We start from the raw sequence: 16358 nt of genomic DNA on the forward strand, positions 1-16358 counted from the left end.
TACTCAAAGTACCCTTGATTGATGCTCGCATTAGGCCCGCTGACACGCCAAGTGTTCAGTCAGTCGGGTGTTCGTTTCACTCAGGGAACACGCCATATACCACTGCGCCGGTTCACCAGCACAAACTGTGCCTCTGTAACAATCTGTGACCTCAAAGGCCCTTTTTATGTGTCCCAAATGGCTGCTTGTTCCCTAATATAGTGCACTACTGACCAGAACCCTATTGGCCCCGCTCAAAAGATAGGGTGCCATTTTCCTCCGTGTAACTCTATCTTCATCTCATCGATGAAGTCGGCTCCCTCAATTCACAACCCTTTTGATCGAGCACCTCGGCGCAAGGCGCCGATATTTAAACAATCGCGGGGTGACGAGCGCGGATTACCCCGCGGTGAGTTTTATTTGTTTGTCACAGAGCCGACAATTTAAGCATGTGTACGTTTTTAAAGGGACCAGGTGGAGGGTGGAGTGTTGGATGCCCTAAACGAGGACCGATTCTCCGGTGTGTTATCCATGTCGCAATGACACTGAATCCAATCTGTTATTACGAGGAGCCAATAACTCGACTCTAGTTTGTTTACCGCAGTTCATCACAATGATTTGTGTCGTGGATGTGAATATTACACCCAGTGGGATCAGTCATTTAATAAGAAGCCTCCTTTCATCTCGCAAACAATGAGGTCATAATCAACTGGTTATGTAAGCATGGTCTATAAGTAAATACTAAAACATAACCACAATGTGAAGACATACAGAGAAGGAACAATTTTAGGTCTAGTTTAGAGTGATTTCTCCCAAATGTTTTGTCAGATTTTTTGCTATGCCTGCGGTAATTGAGGAGACTGAGGATAATGACTTTGAACAAACTGATGGATTTGGAGATATCCAAAGAAATGTCCCCAGAGGAGGCTGAACTTCTGAGAATCACCAATATTTGTCTCTTTGTTCAGTTGTATAAGACAGTGACGTCAACATCCTACTTTCTGTTTGTCTGTGTTCCAGCCCTCCAGCTGTAACAAATATGATGTTTGTCTGTATTGTAGGTATCAAACCGTACCGGTGATGCTGTACGTTTTGATTTGTGTTATGTTCCAGGTATAAAACCGTACCCCAAGTTCACAGCAGTCATCCATGCAGTCACCCCCCTGGTCTCCCAATCCCAGCCCATCCTCAAGCTGCTGGTGTCTGTTGCCAAATCACAGTACTGTGCACAGGTAAGAAGCCACAAATGTGCGTGCGTGTGTGTTTTTGGCGTGTGCACATTCCTGTGTGTCCCTTCAATTGACGAAACTCTCCCGAAACCCAATATTACTCCAACTGGAAGTGATTTCATAGCATTTTTGCCGAGCCAGTTTTTTAAAATGGCACTTCTCCATCACCATTAAAGGACCCAACCTCTCTCTACCATCTCAGAGTTAACTGCTGTGGATTGAATTAGAGAGGTGGGTATGTACCGATCGGGGTATCTGTCTCCATGGTACCAACTCCATCTCTCTCTCTCGTGTGCGTGCCTGTGGCTGTGCGTGCGTGTCCTTCTGAAAGCCCCGTAGCTCAAATGGATACAAGTAGTATTGATCCCTTTGTTGGTTTTAACCAGGGCTGGGGAAATTAAACCAACCCCCCCCCCCCCCCCCCCCCCCCCCCCCCGATGTACTATAATGTGTTACACACACTCCACCCTAATGCTTCTTAGATGTTTCCCAACGTACAGTGGGGTGTGCAACCCTCCCGTCTATAGAAGTGTTTTGTATTTGACCTTCTAGGCTCCCTGTGCAAAGCGGAGAGCCAGGTACATATTAAATTGATCAACATTTTCTATCATCTCGCTCTCAGCCCACTAAGACTTCCATGTTGAGGGGGCCGGGGAAGTGGACGAGGAGGTGGAGAAGAGAGGGATATAAATAATGAACGGGAAGGAGGGAGAGAATGAAAGGGAGAGGGCGGGGGAGAGAAAATTGGGAGCAAGAAAGCCTTTGAGCTGGCTCTGGCAGAGACATGCATGCAGAGATTGTGGACCTCCTGCTGTGTGTGTGTGTGCTCCACAGTTTTACAGAGGAGTGGTGTGCGTCTGTCGCTCACATCACTGACACGCACACCTAGACACACTCCCACTGCAACACAAACGGGAACACACTAAACACACATACATACATACAACCCACTCGAACATGCACACACTCTCCCCTCTCTCTCTCACACACCCACCCACCCACCCACCCAGCTGGCAGGTTGACAGAGACACCATCTGCCTGCCAACTTCTGCCATCATCAGAGGAAAGCAGGAATAGATCCATCTAAGAACTGATTCTTACGTTGCTCTGACAGTGTGTCTTAGCACTGTCCATTCAACACATTGCTGTAAGCATTGCTCATCCCTTTACAAGTCATCATCCATCCAGCCATCGCTCTACCTGTCTCTCTCTGCCTGTCGCTCTCTCGTACGCGTTATCGCCCATGTCAGCTGGAGAAAAACAAAAGCGTGTGTGAGAGATGAAGCGCCGCAGAGGGACCCACCGTATCCCTGTGTAGTCGAACATTCAGGTTTCGTATTGTCCCTCCATTAAACACGTATGTGGCTGGGTGTCAAAAGTGAAGTGGCTCGTTAAGGTTAGCTCAAGGTATGTTAGGGAAGTCGGTCACAACGGCACGGAACACACAGTTCCCATGTAGCCCTCGTGTAAAACATAGTCTGAGACGGCTATTGTGGAAAAGGTGAAAAGGGATCCCATTCAACAGACGTTTTAGCACTCAATTCAATTTAACTGTGGGGTGTTTGGATGGATTGAAATGTCAGTTTGGAATTAGGTAATGAGAAATGTTGAAGACATACGATGGGGGAATGTAGTGGTAATGTGGTTAATAAATAAAAATGCAAATGAAGTGTCATTTTAGAATGTCATATGTGATTCTCATGATCTCTCTCCTCCTGCTCTGTCTCCCTCTTTCTCCCTCTCCTCCTCTCTCCACCTTTACCCCTCCTATCTTCTCAATCACTGTCTCCTCTCTTTATCTCATCTGTCTTTCTCCCCCCATATCTCTCATCTGTCTCAGATCATTGTGCTGTGGAACTGTGACAAGCCTCTCCCTGCTAAGCACCGCTGGCCTGCCACCTCCGTGCCCGTCATTGTCATCGAGGGAGAAAACAAGGTGAGTTGGGCCGCCATTTTGTTTTCTCTGTGCCCCCAAGCTTCCTTCAATGCCATAATTTTGGCGTGTCTATGCTTTGATCGACTGAAAACTTAACCAGAGTTAATAAACCCAGAGGCCCAACATCGCAATACTTCCGGGAACACTTTGCGAAGAAGACTCGACAGACAAGACCGAAGTTTGTGGTTTGGGAAGTCAATGAGAGAAGTGAAAAATGATTCCTTGGTAGTATATTTTCTCTATTTCTAAAGACAACTTATATTCAGTGTCTTAAAGGTGCTGCACATATAATTTATCCCCTGTGTGGAAGCTACAGTGCCTTGCAAATGTATTCATCCCCTTGGTGTTTTTCCTAAAAAAAAAATGACCTATTTTGTTGCATGATTTTTTTTTCATGTAATGGACATACACAAAATAGTCAATTGTTGAAGTGAAATGGAAAAAAATACTAGTTTCAAAAGATTCTAAAAAATAAAAAAATAATCAGAAACTTTGAAAATCCCACGGAGCACCATTTTAAATGCATTATTAAAAAATTGAAAGACTATGGCACCACAACAAACCTGCCAAGAGAGGGCCACCCAACAAAACTCAGACCAGGCAAGGAGGGCATTAAAAAACCTCTCTGGGCTGAGATCCCGCTAACGGGATCGATATGACAGCAGCCAGTGAAAGTGCAGGGCGCCAAATTCTAAACAACAGAGATCCCATAATTAAAATTCCTCAAACATACAAGTATTTTACGGCATTTTAAAGATACACTTCTTGTTAATCCCACCGCAGTGTCCGATTTTCAAAAAGGCTTTACAGCGAAAGCATACCAAACGTTTGTTAGGTCAGAGCCAAGTCACAGAAAAACACAGCCATTTTTCCAACCAAAGAGAGGAGTCACAAAAAGCAGAAATAAAGATCAAATTAATCACTAACCTTTGATCTTCATCAGATGACAATCATAGGACTTCGTGTTACACAATACATGTATGTTCTGTTCGGTAAGTTCATTTATATCCAAAAATCCAAGTTTACATTGGCGCGTTATGTTCAGTAGTTCCAAAACATCCGGTGATTTTGCAAAGAGCCACATCAATTTACAGAAATACTTATAATAAACATTGATAAAAGATACAACTATTATGCACGAAATTATAGATACACTTCTCCTTAATGCAACCGCTGTCTTTTTAAAAAAAAAATTACTTTACGGAAAAAGCACACCGTGCTATAATCTGAGTACGGTGCTCAGAGACCAAAACAACCCAAACAGATATCCGCCATGTTGTGTAGTCAACAGAAGTCAGAAATATCATTATAAATATTAACTTACCTTTGATGATCTTCATCAGAATGGAATCCCAGTTCCACAATAAATGTTTATTTTGTTCGATAATGTCCATCATTTATGTCCAAATACCTCATTTTTGTTTGCACGTTTAGACCAGTAATCAAAATTCATGACGCGCGATCACTAGGAGCAGACAAAGTCCAAAAGTTACGTTACAGTCCGTAAAAACATGTCAAACAAAGTATAGAATCAATCTTTAGAATGTTTTTATCATAAATCTTCAATAATGTTCCTTTCTGAATTCCTTTGTCTTCAGAAATGCAATGGAACTCAAGCTAACTCTAACGTGAATTTGCGTCACAAGCTCGTGGCTCTCTGGTAGACCTCTGACTCATTCCCCTCTCATTCTCCCCCACCTCACAGTAGAAGCATCAAACAAGGTTCTAAAGACTGTTGACATCTAGTGGAAGCCGTAGGAAGTCCAATTTGACCCCATAGACACTATGTATTCGATAGGCCAAGAGTTGAAAAACTACAAACCTCAGATTTCCCACTTCCTGGTTGGATTTTTTTCTCAGGTTTTTGCCTGCCATATGATTTCTGTTATACTCACAGACATCATTCAAACAGTTTTAGAAACTTCAGGGTGATTTCTATCCAAATCTAATAATATATTAGCAACTGGGCCGGAGTAGCAGACAGTTTACTCTGGGCACCTTATTCATCCAAGCTACTCAATACTGCCCCCAGCCCAAAGAAGTTAATCAGAGAGGCAACAAAGACACCAAAGGTAACCCTGAAGGAGCTGCAAAGCTCCACAGCGGAGATTGGAGTAACTGTCCATAGTACCACTTTAAGCTGTACACTCCACAGAGCTGTATTTTACGGAAGAGTGGCCAGAAAAAAAGCCATTGCTTAAAACACGTTTGGTGTTTGCCAAAAGGCATGTGGGAGACTCCCCAAACATATGGAAGAAGGTACTCTGGTCAGATGAGACTAAAATGTAGCTTTTTGACCATCAAGGAAAATGCTATATCGAGCGCAAACCCAACACCTCTCATCACCCCGAGAACAGTGAAGCATGGTGGCAGCTCATGCTGTGGGGATGTTTTTCATCGGCAGGGACTGGGAAACTGGTCAGAATAGAAGGCATGGCGCTAAATACAGGGAAATTCTCGAGGGAAACCTGTTTCAGTCTTCCAGAGATTTGAGGGGTTCACCTTCTATCAGGACAATGACCCTAAGCATACTGCTAAAGCAACACTCGAGTGGTTTAAGGGGAAACATTTACATGTCTTGGAATGGCCTAGTCAACGCCCAGATCTCAATCCAATTGAGAATCTGTGGTATGACTTAAAGATTGCTGTACACCAGCGGAACCCATCCAACTTGAAGGAGCTGGAGCAGTTTTGCCTTGAAGAATGAGCAAAAATCCCAGTGGCTAGATGTGCCAAGCTTATAGAGACATACCCCAAGAGACTGGCAGCTCTAAATGCGGCAAAAGGTGTCTCTACAAAGTATTGACTTTGGGGGGTAAACAGTTATGCATGCTCAAGTTTAGTCTTGTTTCACAATAAATATTTTTGCATCTTCGAAGTGGTAGGCATGTTGTGTAAATCAAATTTATACAAACCCCCCCAAAAATCAATTTTAATTCCAGGTTGTAAGGCACCAAAATAGGACAAATGCCAAGGGGGTGAATACTTTTGCAAGCCACTGTAGGTGAATTGCAACAGCACTAGGCTGCGTTCAAACCAAATTTAGATGGTACAATAATTCCGTACACTAGCCAGTACTTGTTTTCTCACATAAAATGACATTTAGCGAACAGTGTCGAATTTAAAGCAACCAGAAATGACAACGTGATTTTGACATTGGTTGCTTGACCTGATTTCATCTAGATAACACAGCCACACAGTCAAAACAGTTTCCCCATTTTGACAACAAATGCCGCTCCGGCGGGAGAAATTAGTAGGTGAATATCACAGCCAATCGCAGCACTGGTGGGTAGGTAATACTGTGGAACAGGAACTTTACACTATAACTGCAGATATATTATGGATATTTTCTTAAATTACAATGCAAAAATAAAAATACATTCTATGTGTAGCACTTTTTAAGGAGCTGAACATGTTAATACTCCAACCTCGTGAAATCGACAAACTGACACGTCTTCATTTAGTCAAAAACAACCTTCTATTGAAGGAGCGCCTTCGATTTGACTGCATGCATATGTGAGGTTCGGTGCGACACAATCGTTATACCCGATGACGTGTTTCCGCGCATGAGCTTAACTAGCTAACATCGCCATGACATCGCCTTAAAGTGTGATCAGGGATTTCTATTGGAAAAGCTGTTTCTAGACGTCTTCATACTAAACCATCATTGACCTTGGAGCTGCATAATGCATATGCATGAAAAGCAGATGTCATAAGCTGACAGCTGATTTTGCAATTCCGAGCCATAAACCATTGTTTAGGTAAAGTAGGTTGTCGAGGAAATGACCTCTAAAAATCTGTTAGGAGATTATCTTGACAACGCTTTGTAGTCTGTCAGTGTTCAGTAGGGGGTCCGACTAATGTGTCTTGGTCTCTCTTTGCCCTCATCGTGAGAGGTCAAAGTTGACACAGGAAGTGTGATCTGAGTCCGTAGTTTGAGAGGCTGAAGTGGGGGTGTTAGTCAGACTCACTCTAACACCACAACTTTTGAGCTGTCAATCAAATTGACTGGTTTCTCGCACTCATCAGTCCCAACGGAGTGGGTGGGGTTTTGGTTGCTCTCCACATCTCTGGTTTTCTTATGCTGTCAATCACAGAGGGAGCGTTGTCTTTGGCTGTGGGTCGGCGACAACGGCTGGAGCTGAGTACCATCCAAGTCTGTGGTTTGTTACGCTTGCGGCAGGCTCGTTGTTTACCGTGGAGGGCCCAGCCAAACGTAGCAAGCCTCTCTGAGCCACCATCCCAGTAGTGGGAAGTATGAGTACAGAAGGAGAGGAGCTATTCCTGGCCTCTCTGGGCTGGCATGGTGGCCATGCGCCCACTGCTTTACGACTCTTCAATTTAAGGCCCAGCGAGCCACCAAGCAGTGTTATTGTGGTTTACACAACCCATTTTGTTGGCCCTTTCTCTCACTCTCTCTGTCTGTCTCTGTCTTTGTGTGTCTTTCTTTACCCTCTCTCGCTATACGTCACTGTTTTTCTCTTTCCAACTTTCCTACCCTCTTTCTCTCTTCCCATCTCCCCCTCCTTTCTTCCTCTCCCTCTTTCTCTCCTTCGCCCTCTATCTCCTTCCCTCTCTCTTGCTCTCTGAGGAGTGTCAAAGGCTGATTCCTCCTCTAAGAGCTTACATTCCTAGCGTGTACGAGCCCTCCCAGGCGAACGTGTCACACTTCTAACGTTACAAACCATCTGTGATGGGAACACAAGTCTCATCCTCAATCCCCCCCCCCTCTCTTTCGCTCTCTTTTTCCACCACGTCAGTGGGAATGCAAAGAACGGAACGGAGGGGAAGGATTATAATTTTGGGGGGCCTCTCTGAGCGACTAAAACGTGGCAAAACGTGGCTTGGAATTGTAGACATTTTGAGTCAGTTGTGTTATTAAGTCGTACTTCTCTGCCACATACAGTTCTACAGCACACAGCGATCTGAGTCATTTGGCTTAGGGTGCCAAGACGTGTTCCGTTTAGGGCACTTTGTGGCAGCGGTCGGTGGGTATGACGTGTTTAGAGGCCACCTGTGTATTTGTGACACATCAGCCTCTGTTCTCTAGCGCCTCTACCCAACGCTTTATGCATTAAACACACACTCCCAACACACAATGTTTTATATAAGTGGCACGTTTTCGGAAAGAACAGGGATTCTTGGAATGACCCGACCTTCAGGGCCGAGTCTTTCTCCCGAGACAAGGTTACGAGGAAATGGGTGGCTATTACATAGTGTTTGAATGGGAGGGAGGGGGGGCGTGTGTAGCGTGTGCAGTTCTCTGGCTGAAAGTGAGGCTGTGTGCATGTGTGGGAGTTATTTGATTTCTAGTGAATATACAGTACCAGTCAAAAGTTTGGACACCTACTCCATTCAAGGGTTTTTCTTTATTTTTACTATTTTCTACCTTGTAGAATAATAATGACATCACAACTATGAAATAACACATATAGTAGTAACCAAAACATTGTTAAACAAATTAAGATTATATTTGAGGTTCTTAAAAGTAGCCACCCTTTGCCTTGATGACAGCTTTGCACACTCTTGGCATTCTCTCAACCAGCTTCATGAGGTAGTCACCTGGAATGCATTTCAAATAAACAGGTGTGCCTTGTTAATTTGTGGAATTTCTTTCCTTAATGCGTTTGAGCCAATCAGTTGTGTTGTGACAAGGTAGGGGTGGTATACAGAAGATATACCTATTTGGTGAAAGACCAAGTCCATATTATGGCAAGAACAGCTCAAATAAGCAAAAAGAAATGACAGTCCATCATTACTTTAAGACACGAAGGTCAGTCAATGTCAAACTTTTCAAGTGCAGTCGCAAAAACCATCAAGCTCGATGATGAAACTGGCTCTCATGAGGACCGCCACAGAAAGGAAGACCCAGAGTTACCTCTGTTACAGAGGATATGTTCATTTGAGTTACCAGCCTCAGAAATTGCAGCCCAGATAAATGCTTCACAGAGTTCAAGTAACAGACACATCTCAACATCAACTGTTCAGAGGAGACTGCGTCAATCAGGCATTCATGGTTGAATTACTGCAAAGAAACCACTACTAAAGGACACCAATATATAAAAAGAGGCTTGATTGGGCCAAGAAACTTGAGCAATGGACATTAGACCGGTGGAAATCTGTCCTTTGGTATAATGACTCCAAATTTGAGATCTTTGCTTCCAACCGCGGAGTAGGTGAACGGATGATCTCCACATGTGTGGTTCCCACCATGAAGCATGGAGGAGGTGTGATTGTGTGGGGGTGCTTTGCTGGTGACACTGTGATTTAGAATTCAAGGTACACTTAACCAGCATGGCTACCACAGTTGTATTTGCATCCTACCCTTGCACTGGGCTGTTATAATAATATATGCCATTTAGCAGATGCTTTTATTCAAAGCGACTTAGTCATGCGTGCATACATTTTACATACGGGGGGTTCCGGTAATCAAACCCTCTTTCCTGGTGTTGCAACCGCCATGCTCTACCAACTGAACTACTGAGGACAGTGTGCTGACCCTGTGTGCTCTCTGTCTCCCTTTGCAGGTGATGAGCAGTCGCTTCCTGCCCTACGAGACCATTGTCACCGACGCTGTGCTCAGTCTGGATGAGGATACGGTGCTCTCGACCACAGAGGTTAGTGTTCCTCCACACATCACTAAGGATACTGCCTACTACTGTGTTGGAATGGGGTACTACTTTCTTTCTAGAGCGCTGGTACTCTCCCCTGCTTTTCTACCCTTGAACTCTTTGCTTTTCTAAACTCACCTCACTCTACCTCATGCTGTTATTTTTTTTAAAGTTTTGTGGCCACTCTCTCCCCATGTAGCTCCCCAGTCTATCCCCCTTCTCTCTTTCGCTCCTCTCTCTTCAAATCGAGCTTTATTTGTCACATGCGCCGAATACAACCTTACCGTGTACAGGGGGTACCGATACCGAGTCAATGTGCGTAACTACAGGTTAGTCGAGGTAATTTGTACATGTAGGTAGGGGTGAAGTGACTATGCATAGATAATAAACAGCGAGTAGCAGCAATGTAAAAAAATGGGGGGTGTCAATGTAAATATTCCAGGTGGCCATTTTGATTAATTGTTCAGCAGTCTTATGGCTTGGGAGTAGAAGCTGTTATGGAGCCTTTTGGACTCTTTACCTGCCGTGCGGTAGCAGAGAGAACAGTCTATGACTTGGGTGACTGGAATCTCTGACAATTTTTTGGGGAGGTCCTGGATGGCAGGAAGCTTGTCCCCAGGGATGTACTGGGTCATACGCACTACCCTCTGTAGTAGAGGTCGACCGATCTATGATTTTTCAACGCCAATACCGATTATTGGAGGACCAAAGAAGCCAATACCGATTAATCAGACTATTTTTATATACATTTTTTTTACAAATATTTTTTTTGTAATAATGACAACTTCAACAATACTGAATGAACACTTATTTTAACTTAATACAATACATAAATAAAATCAATTTAGCCTCAAGTAAATAATGAAACATGTTCAATTTTGTTTAAATAATGCAAAAACAAAGTGTAAAAGTGCAATATGTGCTATGTAAGAAAGCTAATGTTTCAGTTCCTTGCTCAGAACATGAGAACATATGAAAGACATGTGTCTTCAATATTTCCAGGTGGAAGTTTTAGGTTGTAGTTATTATAGGAATTCTAGGACTATTTCACTCCATTCCATTTGTATTTCATTAACCTTTGACTATTGTATGTTCTTATAGGCACTTTAATATTGCCAGTGTAACAGTATAGCTTCCGTCCCTCTCCTCGCTCCTACCTGGGCTCGAACCAGGAACACATCGACAACAGCCACACTCGAAGCAGTGTCACCCATGCAGAGCAAGGGAAACAACCACAGGCTCAGAGCGAGTGACGTTTGAGACGCTATTAGCGCGCGCTAACTAGCTAGCCATTTCACATCGGTTACACCAGCCTCATCTCGGGAGTTGATAGGCTTGAAGTCATAAACAGCGCAATGCTTGCCGCACAACGAAGAGCTGCTGGCAAAACCGCTCAGTCATACTTAGATACTTGTATGCTTGTATGCTCAGTCAGATTATATGCAACGCAGGACACGCTAGATAATGTGTAGTTAACTATTGATTGTTTTTTATAAATAAGTTTAATGCTAGCTAGCAACTTACCTTGGCTTACTGCATTCGCGTAACTGGCAGTCTCCTTGTGGAGTGCAACTAGAGAGAGGCAGGTCATTATTGCGTTGGACTAGTTAACTGTCAGGTTGCAAGATTGGGTCTCCCGAGCTGACAAGGTGAAAATCTGTCGTTCTGCCCCTGAACGAGGCAGTTAACCCACCGTTCCTAGGCCGTCATTGAAAATAAGAATGTGTTTCTTAACTGACTTGCCTAGTTAAATAAAGATTTTTTTTTAATCGGCACCCAAAAATACAGATTTCCGATTGTTATGAAAACTTGAAATCGGTCCTAATTAATCGGCCATTCCGATTAATCGGTCGACCTCTACTCTGTAATGCCATACCAGGCAGTGATGCAACCGGTCAGGATGCTCTCGATGTTGCAGCTGTAGGTGTTGTCGTGCACTCTTCACAACTGTCTTGAAGTGTTTGGACCATGATAGTTTGTTGGTGATGTAGACACCAAGGAACTCTCGACCTGCTCCACTACAGCCCCGTCAATGTTAATGGGGGCCTGTTCGGCCCGCCTTTTCCTGTAGTCCACGATCAGCTCCTTTGTCTTGCTCACATTGAGGGAGAGGTTGTTGCCCTTGCACCACACTGCCAGGTCTCTGACCTGCTCCCTATAGGCTGTCTCATCGTTGTCAGTGCTCAGGCCTACCGCTGTTGTGTCATCAGCAAACACTCTCTTTCCCTGACGGTCTCTGTATCTTTCCACTACATCTCTCAACCCGCTTTCTCTTTGCCCCCCTCTCAATGTAGCGGCCATCCAGACTGGGCTCAGCTCAGCTCTGTTCTGCTGGTAGGGATAATGATGTCACAGTTGGCGTGACTCCAGAGCCCTCGGCGCTTTGTGTGGTGCTGTGTGAGCACAAGGACCAGTGGTATAGTGCTATTTTTTTGGGGGGTGCGGGAGTGCAACACACAACATATGTAAATTACATAATTTCCTCCAAGTTTGACAGATGTAGCCAATTGAATAGCCTATCATTTATAGAATGTGCATAAAATGCATCCTCCAATTGCAAAGTCTGCCTATGACCACACACAGTCTAAAGCACATTTTCAATTTTTAACACCTTCAAACATCAAGTTAGGCATAGCAGGCTACTTAATCAAAATAGGCAATGGTATTTCTTCACGTTTTTTTTTTTTTACCGGTGAAACGTCCAAACTTAATCAGTTTTATGAATTACTGTTTGGTGAGTGAATTAGAGTAGATGGTGCTAACAAACTATTAGCCTTTCTTGTATTCTGTTTCAACCAAAGCATAAATCCTGCCCTCGCTGTTGAGTTTTGTTGCTTGATTTAAAGAAAAGACTATTCTGCTTCAGCTAACCATCCTAACATATAATTAGAGATGAGGTGTTTGGGGTGTAACAGTAACCTTATAGTCCTGCTATGCTATTATATTAGGTTCTGTTATGTAACAAGCACATTAATCATTATGCGATCTTGTAAGACATTGATTCAGCTTAGATCCCACTTTACTAAACGAGCGCCATTGTGAGACATGATCATTTTCTATTTGAAACAATAATAAGTGTTCAGTATTACAGGAAACGGATCTTGATGAGACATCATTTTAAGTGGCGCTGAATGGACCGCGCCAGGATCGCGCAATGATGTTAGAGAAGTTAAGTGGTGCTGAAGGCTAGCACTGCCATCCGGCCAGTTCAGGAACAAACAACAATATTTTTTTTATTTTTTTATATCTGATAATTGCACTGTTTGCGAGGACCGCTTTATTGTGAGTAGGCGTTTCATTGTTTTGTGTAGCGTCCACGCTACAGAGACGGAGCACCACTGCACCGCGCTCCGGCAGCAATACACGCCTGCCAGGGACCAAGGCTGGCTGGCCCTATGAGAGTACAGCAGTAGGGAGAGCGAGCGAATGAAAGTATAGAGCGCTCCAAGCCTCCCTCTCTCACTGCTTCGCTCTGTGTCACTTTTGTCCCACATGCAACTTTCTCTTCCTCCCACTGTTATATACTGTAGTACTCATTTTTTATCTCTAGCAGTTTCTCTTTTGCGCTCTTTCTCTATCCTTCTGTCCCTCCCACCCCTTATGCTTTTTTTTTTACAACTTCTTGCTCTCCCCATCTTCCTCTACATCGCTCTCTGTCTGATTGTCATCTCTAATCGAGTTGTGATCCCCTGCAAATTGAGGAACTCGCCATTGTGGCTTTTTAAATGGATGTGCTGTTTAATTTCTCCTTCCTAGGGTGGCTTTTCTCTTCATTCCTCGAGCACAGTTTGGCATAACACCATGAGAACACAGATGTTGCCGAGACAAGGTTTTGAGTGGGAGCCCATGAAGGCTGTTTTTGTGGCGACCATGTGGTTGCGTTATTACACACTCTTAATTTAGTCTCTGGTGGAGGCACTCTATTCGTCCAAAATGGCACCCTATTCCTGACATGGAGCACTACTTTTGATGACAAAAGTAGTGCACTATATTGGGAGTAGGGTGCCATTTGGGACGCAGCCTCTGGTTCTTCTGGCAGCTGCTGGAACCAGCCAGACTCCGTCTGATGTTTTCTCTAATTATTTGTTTAAATGCTTTGATCAACCAGCGAGAGGTCAGCCAACTGCAGGGGGCTTTTGAAAACACTTTTTTTGTAATGTCTGTGTGTTATGAGTTGTAATTGTGTGCGGGGCACTCGAGAGGGGGTGCATCTGTCTATGCCTATGCACATGGAGAGAATGTGCATTCATTATGTATGTGTGTTGAAGGGATACGTCAGGATTCTGGCAATAAGGCGCTTTATCTACTTTCCCAGAGTCCGATGAACTCGTGGATACCATTCTTATGTGTCTGCGTGCAGTTTGTTGCTAACTAGAATGACTTGAAGTCTATGGTATCTGCTAGCAAGTCATTGTGCTAACGCTAGTTAGCATTGACGTGTGAATCCCCCACTAACTTCTTTCACACTGAACACAGACATTAAAATGGTATCCACAAGTTCATCTGACTCTGGGGAAGTAGATACAGGGTCTCATTGCCAAAATCCCAAAGTATCCCTTTAATAACCTGACGCTTTGTCTTCCTCCTCAGGTGGACTTTGCCTTCACGGTGTGGCAGAGCTTTCCAGAGAGGTTGGTGGGCTACCCGGCCCGGAGCCACTTCTGGGACAGTAACAAGGAGCGCTGGGGCTACACTTCCAAGTGGACCAACGACTACTCCATGGTGCTGACCGGAGCTGCCATCTACCACAGGTACAGAAAGCTACAGTACAAGCTCTGGGGTGAATGTTCCCTTAGGTATAGATCTAGGATAAGCTTCCCCTCCCCAAATCTTTAGCTTAACCATTAGTAGGGAAATGCAAAACTTACGCAAGATCAGTGTCGAGGGCCAAATTCACCCTAATATACAGTACAACACTACCAGCAGTGGTTGACTTGGACTGAAATACAGTGGCTTGCGAGGGAGGGTATTCACCCACCGTGGCATTTTCCTTTGTTACCTTACAACCTGGAATTAAAATGTATTTTTGGGGGGTTTGTATCATTTGATTTACACAACATGCCTACCACTTTGAAGACGCAAAATATTTTTGGGGGTGAAAGAAACAAGAAATAACTTAAGCGTGCATAACTATTCACCCCCCCCCCCCCCCCCCCCCCCAAAGTCAATACTTTGTACAGCAATTACAGCTGCAAGTCTCTTGGGGTATGCCTCTATAAGCTTGGCACATCTAGCCACTGAGAGTTTTGCCCATTCTTCAAGACAATGGGCAATGGGTCTGGGCGTTGACTAGGCCATTCCAAGACATTTAAATGTTTCCCCTTAAACCACTCGAGTGTTGCTTTAGCAGTATGCATAGGGTCATTGTTCTGCTGGAAGGTGAACCTCCGTCCCAGTCTCGAGTCTCTGGAAGACAAACGGTTTCCGTCAAGAATTTCCACGTATTTAGCGCCATCCATCATTCCTTCAAACCAGTTTCCCAGCCCCTGCCGATGGAAAAACATCCCCACAGTATGATGCTGCCACCACCATGCTTCACTGTGAGGGTGGTGTTCTCGGGGTGATGAGAGGTGTTGGGTTTGCGCCAGACATAGTATTTTCCTTGATGGCCAAAAAGCTCAATTTTTGTCTAATCTGACCAGAATTCCTTCTTCCATATGTTTGGGGAGTCTCCCACATGCCTTTTGGCAAGCACTGAACTTGTTTGCTTATTTTTTTTCTTGTTTAAGCAATGGCTTTTTTTCTGGCCACTCTTCCGTAAAGCCCAGCTCTGTGGAGTGTACAGCTTAGTGGTTCCATGGGCAGATACTCCGATCTCTGCTGTGGAGCTTTGCAGCTCCTTCAGGGTTATCTTCGTTGCCTCTCTGATTAATGCCCTCCTGTCTGGTCCATGAGTTTTGGTGGGCGGCCCTCTCTTGGCAGGTTTGTGATGCCATATTCTTTCAATTTTTTAATAATGGATTTAATGGTGCTCCGTGGGATGTTCAAAGTTTCTGATCTTTAAAAAAATATATATAACCCAACCCTGATCTGTACTTCTCCACAACTTTGGCCCTGACCTTTTTGGAGAGCGCCTTGGTCTTCATGGTGCCGCTTGCTTGGTGTTGCAGACTCTGGGGCCTTTCGGAACAGGTGTGTGTATATATACTGAGATCATGTGTTTAGATTGCACACAGATGGACATTATTTAACCAATTATGTGACTTCTGGAGGTAATTGGTTGGACCAGATCTTATCTTCATATAACTTTTCTGTTATTTATTCAATTTTTTTTAAACAAGGTATTTTTTTCATTTCACCAATTTGGACTATTTTGTGTCCATTACATGAAATCCAAATTAAAATCTGCTTCAATTACAGGTTGTAATGCAACAAAATAGGAAAAACTGCAAAGGGGTGAATACTTTTGCAAGGCACTGTAGGTGCCAGTACTTATTTTGGATGCCGGTACTGTTTGTATTTCGGTGCAGGAACTTCACAATACCTTGGAGCTAATATTCTATAAGGGGTAAAGGAAGTCAAGCGGTAGAGAATTTGAGGTGCCAGTTCTCGGGTCCAGTGAGCTCCTGCTCAAGTCAAAGCACTGGCTACTAGTGGAGGAAG

General features: G+C 44.1%; 1 protein-coding gene across 1 annotated transcript in view; it reads left to right on the forward strand.

The window, feature by feature from the left end:
- Positions 1-16358, forward strand: part of LOC110487634 (exostosin-1b-like) — a 95943-nt gene that overhangs the window by 73866 nt on the left and 5719 nt on the right. The window contains exons 6-9 of the mRNA XM_036971037.1: positions 1093-1211; positions 3049-3144; positions 9672-9761; positions 14346-14506. Of these exons, the coding sequence (XP_036826932.1) occupies positions 1093-1211; positions 3049-3144; positions 9672-9761; positions 14346-14506 (466 nt within the window). The remainder of the gene's footprint in view (positions 1-1092; positions 1212-3048; positions 3145-9671; positions 9762-14345; positions 14507-16358) is intronic.

The sequence above is a fragment of the Oncorhynchus mykiss genome, chromosome 32 (assembly GCF_013265735.2).
Source record: "Oncorhynchus mykiss isolate Arlee chromosome 32, USDA_OmykA_1.1, whole genome shotgun sequence".
NCBI lineage: Eukaryota > Metazoa > Chordata > Actinopteri > Salmoniformes > Salmonidae > Oncorhynchus > Oncorhynchus mykiss.